This window comes from Haliotis rubra, unplaced genomic scaffold (assembly GCF_003918875.1).
Source record: "Haliotis rubra isolate DU_JTF1 unplaced genomic scaffold, ASM391887v1 Scf709, whole genome shotgun sequence".
Classification (NCBI taxonomy): Eukaryota; Metazoa; Mollusca; class Gastropoda; order Lepetellida; family Haliotidae; genus Haliotis; species Haliotis rubra.
In genome coordinates this window covers 414592-433159 of record NW_025767423.1, presented here as the reverse complement: position 1 = coordinate 433159, position 18568 = coordinate 414592, and the positions used below count along the sequence as shown (strand labels likewise).

The 18568-nt window shown below is 43.9% G+C and overlaps 2 protein-coding genes across 6 annotated transcripts in view; one reads left to right on the top strand and one right to left on the bottom strand.

Moving 5' to 3' along the window:
- LOC124259067 (mRNA export factor GLE1-like) overlaps nucleotides 1–18568 on the top strand; it is a 447176-nt gene that overhangs the window by 41693 nt on the left and 386915 nt on the right. The gene's annotated exons all lie outside the window — the stretch shown is intronic.
- Nucleotides 764–18568, bottom strand: part of LOC124259058 (hillarin-like) — a 90687-nt gene continuing 72882 nt past the window's right edge. The window contains exons 2-7 of the mRNA XM_046693136.1: nucleotides 17098–17214; nucleotides 16552–16935; nucleotides 15568–15711; nucleotides 14856–14938; nucleotides 13852–13995; nucleotides 764–3917 (exon numbers count right to left, since the gene is read on the bottom strand). Of these exons, the coding sequence (XP_046549092.1) occupies nucleotides 2516–3917; nucleotides 13852–13995; nucleotides 14856–14938; nucleotides 15568–15711; nucleotides 16552–16935; nucleotides 17098–17214 (2274 nt within the window). The 3' untranslated portion in view covers nucleotides 764–2515. The remainder of the gene's footprint in view (nucleotides 3918–13851; nucleotides 13996–14855; nucleotides 14939–15567; nucleotides 15712–16551; nucleotides 16936–17097; nucleotides 17215–18568) is intronic.

The window sequence follows — 18568 nt, the reverse complement described above, 5'->3', positions numbered from 1 at the left end:
TAATACCCCAATGTATATTGTGATGTATATTGTGATGTACTAGTATATTGTGATGTATATTGTGATGTATATTGTGATGTATATTGTGATGTACTAGTATATTGTGATGTATATTGTGACGTATATTGTGATGTATATTGCCCTCTGATTTTATTGTAGCATCAAGAGCATGCAGAAGTGCGTGGATATAGGCACATTATATAATTTGGGGATTCAGGAATAGAAACTTAACTTAAATCCCAGTGGTTGTGTCCCTCTGAGGATTCCAACACTGAATAGGTTATCGCGACGATCCCTGGGTGGAACAGATCCTCAGCAAGGCCCTAGTACGTCTAGTAAGTGGAAGTCAGTTATAGAGTGAAAGCACCGCCCTTCCATTATACTAAACTACCCATGCCCCATTGTCTCCAGTCGCTTCTAGTCACAGCTGACACAGCGTTACAGGCGTCCAGTCACTCCAATAAACAAGTTCTGTGTTCAGTTGCGCGTTAATCTTCCCGTTCAGCGTGACTGAAATGAAGAGGTCAATTCCAAATCAAACTTGTAATGGCGAAGGTGTCCAACCTATGCATAATAAGAATACATGTCAACCCTAGTTGGTCGAGTGGATAACGTTAGCTAGCCATGCACACGGTCCGGGTTTGTTTCCTTCTATTCATACAATGTGAAGACAATTCCAGTGGTTGCTTGAATGTTGGAGGTAGGGTGTGAGAGAAACTCAAGTCAATGTTCAGAGCAGACAGTTCTGACAGAAACACATGGATGTTGTAACAATGTTTTATTTCGGTTTTAATAGCTTCCTATTTACATTCATAGTATTAAATAACATCTGTCAGCTATTTACAACTATTACATGCATAAACTGTCAAATATATGGCATTCTTACAACCAGAACTCACCACCTCGCATGGAAGCATATCAACGATTGGCATACCTCACATCTCTACAGTTGTGTACATGTGCCTACACTGCCATGTGTTTAATGAATGTATTATCGGAGCTCTGTCTAAGTTTTTACTCATCAATCTATAACTCCCGAGCAAAGCTCCATAAAGGCCAAACCAACTTGACATGTAAAAATGACCAATCTCTGAACACTTTACGGAACTCGTGTCTTTCCGGGACAAGCCAGATCGTCTCTAGCAGAGTCACGGAACGGACCGATAACGATTACACTCGTCACCATCCGCTCTTTTCCGTAACCGACTTCCGGCATTTCTCGGAAAATACAATTTGTTACGAACTAAAACAAAACTACTATCCACTCATAGTTGTTTATAAAGGTTGTTATTAATTTCATTCATATATATCTGTATCATGCAACTCTAACGAACATTTTAAATACAGTTCAGTTCTAACTTCAAGTAGGTGTGTCTGACCAAACATTCATGTAACCATGCAGTCACAGGTGAGTGTGACACGTTATCAGGGAGTCCTGATTCCTCGTCCTTGACTGGGCCAAGACACACGCATCACTTGAGGAAGAGATGAAGAGGCGCATTAAGTACCATATATTAGATATACACGCTATGATTGTCTCAATGACTAAATATCTCACCTAGAAACGCTAGGAATATGTATGATACAGACCGAGCGGCCTTGTCTCCTGAAAGACGTGTTTTATGGAAGAATGAAACAACTATCTGTTGTATGTCTCTCTCTACACTCTACATCTCGTATCTACATATAGGCCTGCAGCTTCAGGGGTCTATCTTCACATGTCACGCTCAATGTTTCTTAAGGATACTTTTTGTAAGCCACGGATAACTCTGTCGTCTATGGCGTCAAGGTTTTCCGCGAAGAGTTACCTCCCTTTGCAGTAAGAGGATCCACATATGAGGAGTAAGAACCCAGGATTCTCCCGACAAGGATAACAGGCCTGAACCAGAGTTTTCCTTCCCATCATGATTCTAAATGTTTATAGATAATTACGAAAATATTTGTAACGCTGATTAGATGTATGACTTGCAATGTGGATTTTAAATTAAGAGGTCAAGGCCAACGTCTTGGATATCAGTCATAAGGTAAACGTCACGCCGTAATATGCATTATGGTAGCTTTCGTTCGGCCATGATGCTTAGGAAAGTTGGAATATTTGAACCATTATCGACGTTACTGTTCCTGCAAACACTTGTATCTAAGCTCAATATGTACATACATACATTCACTACAGTTAAAGTATCAACAGCTAAACTGTGGTCACGTGACAAACAATACCCTCCTACGGATCAACATCCGGATCTTTGACTTTAATATGTAAATACGAATAATTCACAGTAATGTAAATGCTATCACCCACGTGTGTTTAGAGAGTACAAACATCGACATACTTTGAAGTTTAGCTAACATTGCCATTATAGGAACCACCCCTCTACTCACTGTAACATTTGATTGACATTTCACCCGGACTAACATATGTGACACGATCACAACCACAAGATTCTATGGTTCTTGTCATCTTGAGAAAGGGACACATCCACGTGCATCCTACTTGCGTCTACCGTCCTGACAGGAATTATTTGATCTGGAATTCCACCAATGGCGAGAATCTCGCTTTTTCTCTGTTCAGTTTTGCATACAGCTTGGCGATACATCGTTGTTTACCAGTCACCACCGTGCCTTCCCAGATGGCGTCCGCCAACAATTTAAAATGAAACCAGGCGTCTCCTGTCAGCAGCGCCACATCTGAAGCTAGCGGCGCACGCACTCGGAAGGTCACACGTTTCTCAATTTCAAGGTCACCAACAAAGGGTTCCAGTAATGTACAGTTATGCCATCTGTGACACGCCCTGGGGAACGGCCGTTTGTCCTTGGCTCCCTGCCGACATTCCACGAGGTATCGGAACAAGCACTCATAAGGAACGTTATTCTCAGAGTCGGGGGAACCCATTTTGGCACCAAAGACGGCAAACACGTATTTGCCAACCATGGGGCAGCGCACGAGATATGCGATGGAGTCGTCATCACGCTGTTTGATGAACACATATCGTTGTAGGTCTTCGTTGCTTTTGTCAGCCTCGTTGCCATGGTAATGAAGAGAGTGGGAGAGACGCACGTCTTGGTGAAGATGGAACTGAAACGCCAGATCCTCGTGGGAACACGTGACCACAGGGTCAATGTGAGTCTGGGGGGACAAGCCATAGCTACTCATGCTAGGGGTGGGACCGAAAAATGACACTTTAGGGTAAGGGCTCCGGATGCTCTCCTTCCGTTCTCGACATTTGATCTGGAATGCGCATGCGCTTTGTAACGAGTCCGATACCCAGTCGTCTTTAGCGTATATAGTGAAGTAATAACGCCCGCTTTTAGGGGGTGCCACTGTGAAGATAGCCTTGTGACCTATGATCCGTAGCATGACTCGGCCCTCCAGAGCGGAAGGGTCGATCCGTCTGTCCTTTGGATCCAGGGTGTATCCGAACCCAACTAAACTCGGAATCTTGAGCTGAATTAATGCTACGCCATGTTCAGTCTGTTGCTTGCAGTCGTAGTGCATAGTAAACTTCAGTCCGTAGTTGAAGAATGGGGATTTCACAACAGGAAGATTGATGAATTCGGAGAGAGTGATGGGACACTCTAATAGCTGCCACTCAGGGTCATCTGGGAAGTGTTGGTATATGTGATCCTCGGGGTCTGTCACAAAATAAAACTCGTCACACTTGTATGAAAACAGACTCAAATCGTCCTTCTTGTCCCGAATCCTGACTTGTTGTTTCATGGGACCTTGACCTTTTGTCTGACCTTGACCTACGCCTTTGACGTGGCGGGCTCCCCAGTTACAGTTGACGAAGCACCAGGAGCCGTTTATGAAGACGGCCGTCCACGTGTTGCGGAAACGGTCACCTTCTATCTTCATCCCCGGCCGATACCCGGCGCCCTTAGAATAGCCCTGGATTACTTCACAGTGCAGTCCGGCGTAGCTGAAACATAGAGACCCGGCGTTAGTTATAGAGTGAGTGAGGGAGCCCCGGATTATCTCACAGTGCAGTCCGGCGTAGCTGAAACATAGAGACCCGGTGTTAGTTACAGAGTGAGTGAGGGAGCCCCGGATTATCTCACAGTGCAGTCCGGCGTAGCTGAAACATAGAGACCCGGCGTTAGTTACAGAGTGAGTGAGGGAGCCCTGGATTACCTCACAGTGCAGTCCGGCGTAGCTGAAACATAGAGACCCGGCGTTAGTTACAGAGTGAGTGAGGGAGCCCCGGATTACCTCACAGTGCAGTCCGGCGTAGCTGAAACATAGAGACCCGGTGTTAGTTACAGTGTGAGTGAGGGAGTCGGGGTTTATTGTTACGTCTCGACGTGTAAGATGGAAGACACCCCGAAGTGGTACAGGTCGTTGATGTTTACCACAGCGGTGACAGCTGCGAGCACGTTGACGGAGCTGACGCACCTGTAAACTTAGTCAGGGCGGTGTGGTAAACACGTCACCGACAGAACACCATAACGTGTACATACAACACAATCGCCAGAGAACCGCGTTTGTGTTCACTGTCACAGTCCCAGCGCAACTGAGGAGACTGCGCGATCAAGTATAGGACAGAACAAAAATATCTGAACACACATTCTTTGGGGTAGGAGCGTGCGCAATTACTAGTACATAGTTAACATGGACGACATTTTAACAATATTTTAACTGATTTTACCTTGTCCAGTTTGGATATAACATACAGAATCTGGTACCAATGCCATCCACTGTAATTCTAAAAACTAGATAAGTGTCCACTGTACTCAAGCTATTCCTGTGGATGTATGGCCATGTTTAGATTTTGTAGCAAGATCTCGGGTTTTGGAAGTGTAATGACAGCTAGATTGAAAAGCATGACGTATGTCGTTTGTTGTACAATGTTGTACAACAAACGTCATGCTTTCCAATCCAGCTGTCATTTGTGTTGTATTTTTCTAATGTTATCTTTATTGATGATTAAAGAATATGATGACTATCAACACGCTGTTCAGTCGTACTTTACGGCACACGGAAGATCATTCTCAGGTTGAAAAGGGAAACGTTCTCTAAACCGGCACGCCCTCTCTACCGGCTTGAGTTAATTACCCAAGTTCTTGTTTTTTCGCACCGGTATATCACCCTCAGAAACTCTGTGGAGAATTCGCGCCTACGTGTTATAAGAAGTGTATTTTATTGAATTTTGGCAATTTAGGCAAAAGTCATTAATATGCTAGTGATATGCATGCCTTGCTCGTGTGCTTTCAGCAATATTTCAGCAAAATCACAGCAATTTATCAAGGCATGAATTGCTTCCGTTTATATTTAGATTATTATCTTGAGGAGCGAGTATGTACTGACATTTACAGATCATAATAGGTTCCCAGTGTATCTGATTTCTAAAGTTCAAAGAAACACGATACGTGACGAATATGTAGAATAATGATGAATACTGGAGCAGTGATGAGAGCAGACGAGTCGATGTGAATCAGCAATGTGATACACTGGTCCGTCCTCCCGGCGCCATGCTGGATACAGGGGAGTGTGACCGTTGGTCATTGCAGGAGGGGAGGCGGTGGTGGAAGGAACGTTTTTGCTGACACCTGCAAAATCCGGCAGTTGATGATGCAGCTTGAGTCGTAGTATAACTATCTCGCTATAACATTTACAAAATCCGGCAGTACCTGCAAAAACATTACAAAATCCGGCAGTAGACGATGCAGCTTGAGTCGTAGTATAACTATCTCGCTATAACATTTACAAAATCCGGCAGTAGACGATGCAGCTTGAGTCGTAGTATAACTATCTCGCTATAACATTTACAAAATCCGGCAGTAGACGATGCAGCTTGAGTCGTAGTGTTACTATCTCGCTATAACATTACAAAATCCGGCAGTAGACGATGCAGCTTGAGTCGTAGTATAACTATCTCGCTATAACATTTACAAAATCCGGCAGTAGACGATGCAGCTTGAGTCGTAGTATAACTATCTCGCTATAACATTTACAAAATCCGGCAGTAGACGATGCAGCTTGAGTCGTAGTGTTACTATCTCGCTATAAGATTGACAAAATCCGAAACATCGCAATCTCTTTAAACGAATCACTACATCAGGGCGGTTGTAAAGTCTGGAAGGAGCTACGAAAGTCGTAGGATTATAGGAGTGAGCTGGTGAGTGAATAGGTTGGTTTAATGCCGCTTTCGCCAGTACTCCAGATGATGATGATGATGTACCAGGTAAGCTGGGACTGTACTCGGCTTGTCTCATTCCAGCACGCTGGACAGCACGAGCGGCCATAATGTCCATGCACGCGGTCATCCCTTCACAATGACTGTGACGTAATACAAACTACGACGTCATATGTTGTGTACTCGTTACCAAACAAGGAAGGAAATACCAAGGTAGGCTGTGTCTGTGTTGGGTGACCAGGGGCAACTGCACCATAACACAGACCAGTCGCTGATCGCATGAAGCCTCATATACAATACAAATACAAACTTGCCGCAGAACAGCAATAAGCATTCAAGAACATAACGTTACCCGCACCTCTCGTGGGTGGCTGATTAACAAGCTAAGCTCATTATTACCATAATTATATGCGTGTATTAGGTCGGTTCTTGAGAGACTTTGTGGGAACATATTGGTGAGCAAAGTACCCGTTATAACGCTGATGACAGGTATAAAACAAGTCCACGTCAGATTATTGCGCGGTAACGAGACGTAATAACGGATATAATACACCTTATTACTAACACTACTGATTAAATGACAGTCGAGCAGCCATTAGTTCAATTATGTGGACTACACAACGGAACAACCGGGAAACTACAGATACGTGTTGAAGTAGTTGAAAACCAGGACACACAATGTTCATCAAATAAAATGTCCCTGCTTAATGAAACATGAAAACAACGCTACCTCTTCAAAGGCAAATAGGCGGCATGTAATTTTCGGAATCTTGAGGATATCAGAGGAAACCTCCTCCACGCCCATTAACGTAACTATCTGCATGGTTACCAGAGAATATATATCACTTATACTCGGCCAGTAAAAGCCACGTATTCAGTCCATGTTAGACGGTTCCCGGATCGGAAATTGGTTCAAAGGGTTCTGGGTCGCTGGTCGGTTGTAGAAGACCTGCTGTTCTGGAAGATTTACCCCGAGGAAAAAGGCAGAATGGCAAATAGAGGGATATGTTTACTGTACACGCCACAGAACCACCAGAGACCCAATCCACAAATGGTTCGTAGCACTACGCCATCGTAAGCCCATAATAAAGTATTTACTTACGACAGCTCGCAACGCTGGAAACGCTTAGCGGATGGGAACCCCGGTCCAGATACATGGGTAACGAAATGAAAGGTTTTAACAGTTTTGCAGTTGGAATTAATGTTTGTATGTTCGGTTTGTATTTTGTATTGATGAAAACTAAGAACCTTTCCTTCATTCCAGTCCACTCTTTCATGGGATAACAACTTCAGAAGAATTGCCAATTAAGGAAAATAAATACACTTTGAGAGTGTTACGTCCCTCTTGCCCGTTGTAATAAATGTGATAATTTGTTTTCATTTTGTAAATCACTGGATAATCTTGTTTTATATATTCATGTTTAACCGAGTTCCCGAGAATAGAAGTTCGTGAGCTATTAAATGCCAACAACGAAATCCCAATTGCAAATTAAAGAGAAAAAATGTTTACGACATTCAAAACGGTTTGCGGTAAATCGTGACGATATACGGTGTATAATTAGAAACATGGGAAATCAAAGTCCTCTCGATCCCCAGCTTACCTCTAAGTTTATCACAAATAGAATTTAGATCTGTTCAGCGGCTAGCTATCTGTCATGTGTCGACGGGAATCATGGGAAATCGATAGTGACCATCTAGCAAGAACGCCGAGCCATGCTGGATCGTGTCTCGGCGGCAGTGTTCCGGAATGTCACCAAACCGTCTCCGGAAATCTCCGGCAATGTCCGGAAATAACCAAAAGAGGAGGAACAAAAAGAAAAGGAAAAAAAAAGAACTAACGGTTGTTTGAATGTCATCGAACATTGGTCTCGCTGGTTCAAACATTAATCGGTAGAGCAGTTTTTATGTCTGCGGTTCGATGGCCGGTTTCGGCAAACCAAAAGATGGTACTTGTTACTCTGCCATACACGTGGCATTATGGTAACAAAACAATACTGGTAGGCTCGGAGACAGGGTAATTGTTTGTTTGTTGTTTAACGCCGCACTCAGCAATATCCCCGCTATATGGCGGCGGTCTGTAAATAATAGTGTATGTACCAGACAATCCAGTGACCAACAGCATGAGTATCGATCTACGCAACTGGGATACGATGACATGACTCTTTGTCAACAAGGTCAGCGAGCCTGACCACCCGATCCCGTTAGTCGCTTCTTACGACAATCATGGGTTCTAACCTGGATCTGTACGGGCACAGTACATAGTGAGTGTTCCTGCTTAGGGTTTGCAATAGTAAAGTGCAGCTTCGTATCTAAGCTGATAAGCACTAAAACCTGCAAACAGGTGACGAAGATTAAAGATATCAGGTAAGAGCACCATTTGTCTTTCTGAGACAAGGGTATTTTTTATGGCTACTGTTAACATGGGAATTACTCAGTTTAAAAGATTACCTTTTGAATATAATCTTATATTCTTCTAGTACCTCGGAGGTAAATTACCCAGAGATCTATGTGGTTTACACAATCATACTATTACCATGAATATGATGGCTATCACTAATATTATTATTATCAGCTGTGACGTTACACAACCCAAGATTTCGTGACGAACATAGTCTGATATTCTTCACGAACAAGCTGAAAGGTAATCTGTCTCACCGTCCGTGAACCACATTATTTTCCCTACTGCCTAGCCCTCCCTGCAATGTAATCTGTCGCACAGTCCCTGAACCACATTATTTTCCCTACTGCCTAGCCCTCCCTGCAATGTAGTCTGTCTCACAGTCCCTGAACCATATTATTTTCCCTACTGCCTAGCCCTTCCTGCAATGTAGTCTGTCTCACAGTCCCTGAACCACATTATTTTCCCTACTGCCAAGCCCTCCCTGCAGTGCTGAAGCCCTAAATAAAGCAAGTCTAGATTTCCTCAGGCTCTGAATCTCGGGTCTCGGTGGGGCTCCTTTTCAATTTGAATGTGCTTGTTTGATACTATCAAAATTATATATATTCAGCAGAGCTCCAGATAAGATTTAGCTCATGTGGGTACTGTACCCACTGTATTTTTTGGGAGTGGGTATTATGAATGTTGAGTGGGTATTTCATTTTCCGTTACCCACTGCTTTCAAATATGTGCGTATTTCAGACACTTTACTCACCTAAGTATTACGTCATTGAGTAAGTTTACTAAGCAGGTATGTTCTGCCTTATGTCATACCTAATCAAAACCAACTTAAATATTATGGAAATTATTTCATAAAAAATCACTCATCCTATACTGACATTACAACAATTTGTCCTATACTAACAGTACAACTTGATAGCAATCGATGTCTTTTTCATTACGCAAGCGATTCTATAAATATATTCCGTACGCATTTGTTTTAAACTTTTTGCGTATCTAACATTTTAAATGCGTAATTGGTACGCAACAATTATTTTTCAATGCGTAATTCTATGCGTATTTTACCCGGATACGCAGCTTATCTGGGCCTCTGATTCAGAGACTAAGCGTTAGTCTAGCTGAAAGGTTGCCACGCGTCAAATAAGGGGTAATGGTTAAAGCGTTCGCTCCTCACGGCGAAGACCCGGGTTCGTTTCCCCACATGGGTACATGTGTGAAGCTGAAATATTGCTTGAATATTGCTGAATATTGCAACACGTAGCGTAAAACAACTCACTCACTCACTCACCGAGTCCAATACCCGCACTCCGTGTCATCCGCTTGTGATGTAATCAGCAACTCTGCTAACATGTCATGCACAGTGACATCATTTCATTACGGAAGACATCAGTTAACATGCGAAACGTTTTGAAGACAGAAAAAAACAGACAGTTTTGGGCGATAATGCAGTTCCGCCGTTCAAGCGTTATTTACTTGACTTCTCCGCAGCCTTTTGAAGATAATGAAATGACAATGATGCATGTTTGTGATTCCCCGGGGAGGCGCGGTAGAAGGAGTTGAGATCTATCATAGCGACGACAGCACGGGGACGACATGGCACACAACATTAGCTGTAACTCCACACCAAGGTACGACGTTGATAGATCAGCCGCCATGATGGCTGTAATCATCCTTGATGTCAACCCGAAGGCGATTTATATTCAAAGCGAAATATTGATATTTAATACGCATTTGATACATTCAGTGAATGAAAGTCTTAATATTTTCACTAAGGATTTGGCTTTTTCAAGTTCATTAGAATCCGATGAATAGGAATTCAATATCTAGGAAATAACCCTTGAATGCACAATATTGGCGTCTAAAGAGTAGATGCAGTTCTGCGCTGGTAAATTCAAGTAACATGAATTTAATATTTTGACATATCCCACACAACTGACTCCAGATACATTAAGATGATTAAGCAAAACATTTTCATCTAGGTTTAGTTGTTCAGCATCAGCTGTTGATACGGGATCCTTGGAACTGAAGGATCCGATGCTAATCGTTATCCAGCTAAAATAATTTCAATGTCTCAAAAGAACGTTAAACTATTGCCTGACGTCGCCGTCATTGTTTGCTGGACGCTGAATGAACGCTGCTGCCCACGTTTCGAGGCCCCAGCTTACACATCATTAGGCCAATTTAAGGTCAAGGGCGTATTTCAAGGTGAACCCTGCTCCACTGCACGCCATCGTAAACGAGCGCGTTACACGCAAAGGGAGATAATTAAATAATCGTCATGGGCTATCAGAGATAGTTCAAGAGCTGAATGTTCGCCTACGAGCGGAATAAGGAAGCTTTCTACAGCTGCTGAATGCACGTATTTGTAACGTGGTTTATCAACATTTTAACTGCAGATTCTATAATACAGTATATGTGTAGAGTCGAGGCCGGACTACAAGAAATCCCTTTCTAACCTGCACGTCTCTCCCATCCCGAGCCCGGACTACAAGAAACCCTTTCTAACCTGTACGTCTCTCCCATTCCGAGCCCGGACTACAAGAAACCTTTCTAACCTGTACGTCTCTCCCATTCCGAGCCCAGTCTGGGCTCAATAACTTGAACTGTGTTCAATATTTGAAAGAATCGATGTCCTGAAGGAAATTAATCAGATACAGTCACGTCTCATCTTTCTGGGAATGCGTCATTTGAACCGAAACATTTGATTTACACAGATTCCCAAACAGTGACTTAAGGCGACGCTGCACATTAATAGAAGCAGGATTTAATGAAGTATTGAACCAACATATTTGTCCTCAAACACGATTAAGATCAAACCCATGCGAGATCCTCTCTACAAGAATCCATCACACATGTTGCACGCGCATTCCCACTCTGACCAATCAGCAACCACCTGATGCACGTGCATTGACATTTAAACCAGTTAGAGACAAGACGACATGGTGCAAAAGTTACGCGAAGACAAACCACGGAATTCAATACAATTCCGAGACGCCCAAGCCTATTGGGTCTGGTGTTGAAGACAGATTTGGGGTTTGGTGGTATTTCAATACAGAAGTATTTGTGTTATTGAACACCGAACTCGTGCTAAGCTCGCGATCCACACGGATCAACCGTCTGCTCGAACAGATGTAGTGGATCGACTTTGGCCAGATTTGGTCTTCCCATTCCATGTCCAGTGTCAATGATGCTAATTTGATTGCTGGAGACGGGGAACGATGTTCATCGACCGCGTCCCAGACAGCTTGGTCTCGCTAGCGTCAAGACCGCCCCTCTGGAACCGTTGATTTACATCCAGCTCAAACTTTGGGGTATCGGGTTCAGATTTAAATCCACTGGCTGTAGATTGCAATTATCTTTGTAAAAAGAACATACCGACGTGGATACTCGACTCTCTGTGACTAATTAAAATAGGTAGAATATCAAACCTCGCTGGTATTCTGTTTCTCGTTGGTTTGGTCCATTGTCGATTCTTTTTCCATTTCAACTTTCAAATGGGATATTTGATACATATAAGTTCAGGGATTTGTTAATGCATGTTCGGAAAGTAATTTGGTCTGAAGGACCAACACTTGGAATCATGCCTTAATCCTGAGAATGACTTCTATAACACAAAAATCACTCACTAACTCATTGAAAAACAGGAGATATGGTATGTTTTCGTATTTTTATGATTTCATTTTGGGCAATTCGCTTTCCATATGGTCTCGGACCTTCTGCTAGGCACTATGAAGATGTCCTCATGGACTGAAACAAAATGGCGGTTTGAAGCATATGTCTTATATAACTCCACCCTGACAGAGTCTGAAACTCTTTCATCACAAATGAAATTTTGGCCGATTTTCGCTTCATCTTCGTTGTACACTAATCGCATGTTTTCACAACCCATACTCACGGAGCATGGGATTTGATATAGATGTTAATTTAAAACATGAATTCAGGAACAAAACATATTTTGTTTTCTTACGATTAGATCTGGGTCGATTCCGTTTTATCTTCTACAGAGTTATTCTAAAATCCTAATTTTGGAATCAACCCACTCATCTGTCTCTGAAAACACGTTGTCGACGTTGATGAGCTGTTCCAATTATCTTTCAATCTTCTCATGCCATAGATTTCAATTCCAGTTTGTATATTGCCCATTTGATCAGGAAGTTCAGATGTGACAGCTCTGTGTTGTAGAATTGACGCATTACCATAGTCTCAGATCGGTCCTCAATTTCGTGATCTCCAATACAAAATGGAAGTTACTGCTGCGACGAGATGTAGGAACACTCAAAAACTGTGATCGATGGCCGACCAAAAACGAATTAAGAATCGGAGATCTGATAAAGAGAGAAATACGCCATGTTAAACACTATTCTGTTGGGTCTGTTTGCCACGAGCTAGGTTAGATTATTAAGTCCGCATAAACAGAAAATTTGCTCATAAATTTGCATTAAAGGGACTCGCGCTCTGATTGGTAAGAAATCAGTTCTCCCTGCGGGTTTTCAGCCAGGACGACAAATATTGTTTGGACGAGGCAGTGTCGCACGTGCATGACATGGACGGGAATGAATTGCAGAAAGACAACGAAAACTTCAAAGTTAAAATCGATTCAAGACATTTCAATAGAACTGTTTGTCGCGTGCGCTTGCATGCGGTCGATCAGTTTAACAGTAGGTGATTCAACCAAAGCGCGTGTGATACGTAACCAGGTCTTTGCAGCGAAAACAAAAATGCAAAAAAGCAGAATCGACATTTTGACGAGATAACCTACCCTGTAAACATCAGAGTGTCCGATAAATAACACAGCGTACCGTATATATAGCATCAATTAAAAGACGTGGACACTTTCAGTATGTGATGTGAGGTGAGGTGAAATTGGGTTTAACGACGTGCTTGAGAATATTTCGCTGATATGACGACGTGCATGCGTGGGTATGCGTATGTGCGGCTGCTTGTACTAGCCCAGACTTAAGCTGGTTTTATAGTGCTAGCCCACTGAGATACCATGCCGCAGTGAAGCGTGAATACCCCACTCAGACACGTTATACTGACTTGTTGTACCCGTTAATGCCGAGCGCCAGGCAGGAACCAACAAGTACCATATTTTAACATCTTTTAGTATGACGCAGTCGGGGATCGAACCCGCGACCTTCCGCTCTCCGGGCGGACGCTCTAACCACTACACCACGGAGGCGGTCTCTTTCAGTATGTATCTACACAGGGCCCGAGAACGAAGACCATGACGTGATTGTCGATGTCTCTAAAGTTCGATATATCCAGGATTATTACAACTCACTAACCGAGTACCATGTGATCGCCTTCTAATGTAAATACCTGCACAGCCGCTTGAAGAGGTCATGGTAAGTCTCCGTGCCGTACTTGATTCCCCGGAGTAGAGACAGGGGGGAGTCGGGCTTAACGCTCTCCTCCATGTCGAGGGTGTTAAGATCTGTCCACGTCACCCACCGGAAAATAGCCCTGTAGAGTCGAAGATGGATACATTTTGTATGTATACGGTATTCATAAAGCCAGCTGGCGAATGTATCAATGTCTGTGTGGTCTATATAGGATTTGAGTGAGTGAGTGAGTTTAGTTTTACGCCGCATATAGGATTTGAGGCGTGCTTTACATTTTTATGCATATTATAACTTTAAGAGTGAGTGAGTGAGTGAGTACGCCGCTTTTAGCCATATTTCAGCAATATCACGACGGGGGACACCAGAAATGGGCTTCACACATTGTACCCATGTGGGGAATCGAACCCGGGTCTTCGGTGTGACGAGCAAACGCTTTAACCATTAGGCTGCCCCGCTGTCCCTATAACATCAAGATAGTGGGAAGGTTCACAGGGCAACGCAAACAGCGTCGGTTGGGAAACGAGTATTGCGTCAAGACTATATATACTGGACAAAATAAGTTAGGGATATTGGTATTTTTATGATTGATATTTTATCAATGTGTCAATGAATAAATACATCATTATTCATATATTATTCATTATTCATTTTTGTCCAGTATAGAAAGAAACAGTTACAGCAAGCTGAAGAACATAGACAAACCAAACAATTCTGTAGACGCTGCCACCCAATTCTCTATTTAAGGTTTGAAACGTACACAACTAACCCAACACGGAGAGTGCATATGGTGATATAAATGTATCATGGTGACATAAGTGCATATGGTGATATAAGTGTATCATGGTGATATAAGTGTATCATGGTGATATAAGTGTATCATGGTGTTATAAGCGTATCTGTGTGGTAAAACGGCGGCCTTGGACAATGCCAATAATGTTTCGGTGTCCACCATTGCTCTACTTCCGGGTATCCACTACTCACCTGGCCTTCTCCAGGTCAGTCTCGCACTCCACGATCAGGTCCTTCACGAGGTTGGTGAACGTTGTGTAGCCTTCCTTCGCCACCTGGCAAAACACAACAGCCATAAGAGAGATCGGAAAGTTATAATTATTCATAAAAACATAAGGAAATGAAGACATGTATTGCCCAGGTTGTGATTCGCAAATCCTGCACACATTGCTCCAGACTTTTGTCACATGCATAACCTATTAATATATAATTAATTTACAAAGTCCATGAGGCTTAATAATATTAATTTCACTGTTTCACTTTTGAGACGAGCATTTTAGAAATCAACTAGTAGGCCTTCTCGAAATATTCATAGGGCACCTTTCGCCGTGTTCATTACGACACTGCCTCAGAACAATATTTCTGTGATATAACGTTGTGCCTGCTTCAGGAGGAATATTGAATGAAGGTCGGTTTTAGACTTTTATCCCTTAAGCGAAACCCATGAGCAGGGTAGGACATACATTCAGTATGAATCTGGTATTCAAAACAACGATCACTGTTTCTGGAACCCCCTAGGAAGGCTACTCTTTGCAGTGCCCTAGATAACCTGGACACCTTCCTTCCCCTCTCCCAGTTGTTTCAGAACTACGACTGGTGACTCTGATTGGTGAGTCTGTCAGGTGAGTCTGTCTGGTGAGACCGTCAGGTGAGTCCGTCTGGTGAGTTCACCCGTAATACCTACATCTAGAACATGGTTATCCAGCTTCTCGAAGATGGTTGGACTCTTGAAGAGCTGTGCCTTCTTGAACTCCGGGGGTGAGACGGGAGGGGGCCGGGACAGGTCGATGGTTGGTGACCGGTCCTCGGAGTCAGGGGAGCTCCGGTCCTGGAACAAGAGGTACACTCTGGACAGACGTAACGATATGAGGATAGATTACTTCTTTCAGCTGTGCATTGTCTGCTACTCAGCAGGTACACTCTGGACAGACGTAACGATATGAGGATAGATTACTTCTTTCAGCTGTGCATTGTCTGCTACTCAGCAGGTACACTCTGGACAGACGTGACGATATGAGGATAGATTACTTCTTTCAGCTGTGCATTGTCTGCTACTCAGCAGGTACACTCTGGACAGACGTAACGATATGAGGATAGATTACTTCTTTCAGCTGTGCATTGTCTGCTACTCAGCAGAGATTAGCGTTTCATTCTCACTACGAGAGGATATCATTATTTGGTTCTTCCACGTCGGTTCTATACAAGCTTTAGAAAGGGTTCTCCCGACCTGGGTACGACGGCGCAGAAGTCTACGTATCTGAAAACCCCGGCCGATCGCCATTTTGAACTATTAGCTCAGTGCTGACCCTTAACCCAAACCTTTTCTCATAAGAATCAACCAACAACCAAGTGTCGACCATTTACATGAAAACTAAGTCTTCCGTCACAGATTCCAGACATTCAACTGTTTAGAAGGAAAGCCAATCAGTTATACTTCATCACAGCACCTATAACAGAGGGCATGCAACACGGCCACCTACAACTTCATTCAAGACACTGATAGCCCTGCAGACCTTAGAGCTACAGTAAGACTACGTGAGAGTCTGTGATCATTGTGGCGGTTAGATTGCTTTGTGCAAATGGGCTGCTCTATGGAGTGAACATATCACTACACGTGCTTAGTGACATAGCTAACACACTTGTCCCTCAATCCGAGACAACAACTTACATCAACAGTGGACAACCTCTCGGCAATCATCAGCAGCATCTCCTGGCTGTGTTTCTGGATTAACCGGGCAACGTGCTGCCTCTCCTCCACCGACATCTTCTCAATCAGCCGCCTCATCTTCTCCTCTCTCTTCAGCTTGTAGTGCTCCTCCAGCCTCTCGGTCTCCTTGGCCAGTCCACTCTTCCCCTTCTGGGGGGAGAAGCGCTCCAGCGTGGAGACCAGGTCCCTCACGGAATTGTCCTTCTCCACCTTCAGCTCCTCATCCAGACGCTTCATCTTCTTCTGTCTTTCCATCTTTAGGGTGGCGTACAGCTCGTCCTCCTCCTTTTTCTGCTCCCCCTCCAGCTCCAACTGGGCGTCGAACACGCCGCACTTCTCGTAGTCCTGGAACAGACAGTGGTGAAATACAATTTGAATTATGTATGTAATTTATGTAACGGGATACGATGACATCTGTCAACCAAGTCAGCGAGCTTGACCACCCAATGCCGTTAGCATGGATTGCTGAAGACCAGTTCTATCCTGAATCTACAAGTAATTACTCACGCTGTAGGTCCCTGTGGATGTTTTCTGTTTGCCCCTCAGGAAGATCTCCCTGTAGTGGGCGAACTCGAGAGCGTTGGCGTCGTACTGCCATCCCGGGTTGTAGACGCTGCCGCGAGTCTGGAACACAAAGCATTCACGTCAGACTTGTGTCACAACAGAAGCGTTCGAACGGTACTATAACACAATGACACAACACAGACGTGCTACCATAACAACAGAGTCAGGCGGACACAACAGTCTGCAGGGGCATGAACACAGACACTACCTTGGAGACTATAAGAGACTTGTGGTTAACGTGTTTGCTTATCATGCTGAAGGCCCGGGTTCGATTCCCCACATGGATACATTGTGTGAAGCCCATTTCTGCTGTCCACCAGCCGTTATAGTCCTGGGATATAGCTACACAGGCGGTATAAAACCATACTCACTCACTCTGTTATACCACACCATGTATTGGAACATGTCGTAAATGATATGTTATTGTGATTCTACCATACGTGTTCGTGCTGACGGACAAGCATCATAAAAGCAGCGATTTTTGAAACTGAAGCCATGGATCCTGGCTCCAAAAAGGGACGAAACTCGGAATAACAGGGCCCAAAACTGGAACCCATGAAACCGGAAACCCCTCCATGTTGTAGGTCACTGTTTAGGACTTATACATGTGTGCATATGGACACTACTTCCTAGCTAGAACGGACACGCGTTATTGTGGACAATACATCCTAGGTAGTATGGACAAACGTTATTGTGGACAATACATCCTAGGTAGTATGAACACACGTTATTGCGGACACTACTTCCTAGGTAGTATGGACACACGTTATTGCGGACACTACTTCCTAGGTAGTATGGACACGCGTTATTGCGGACACTACTTCATAGCTAGTACGGACACACGTTATGCGGACACGACACCATATCTAGTACGGACAGACAAAATGTCGGACACGACATGATAGTCGGACTATGTTCCGTCTACAACACAACATGGAAACGGCGTGCGTGGTGTGTGGATGTTGTTTAACGCCGCACTCAGCAATATTCCGGCTGTATGAGGGCGGCGACATGCACGCCGTCAGGTTACGTCAACACACCATGACACACGTCACGACGCCTGACGACGCTGACCCTCAACACTATGACTATGAAGGCGGCATGGACCTATTCTGACCCTGAATTCACCCCCAACCCCCCACCTCTGTTCATGACCAACATGATGACGGTCAGATGATACTCCCCCGGCCCACATGCGATGACACAGATATTTATCGTGTTCCAGACAAGTCCTTGATCCTCCATCTCTGCATACATATCCGATCGGGTAATCCGCGGATGCATTAAGCTCCACATCACGCCGGTGTACGAGTCTCTCGGTACAGGTAAAGTTACATCAAAGAGATAAGTGCACTCGTGTGGGCAGTAAAGTCGCTGTGAGGAGCTTCACGGTCGTGGGTGGTCACACTCTCGG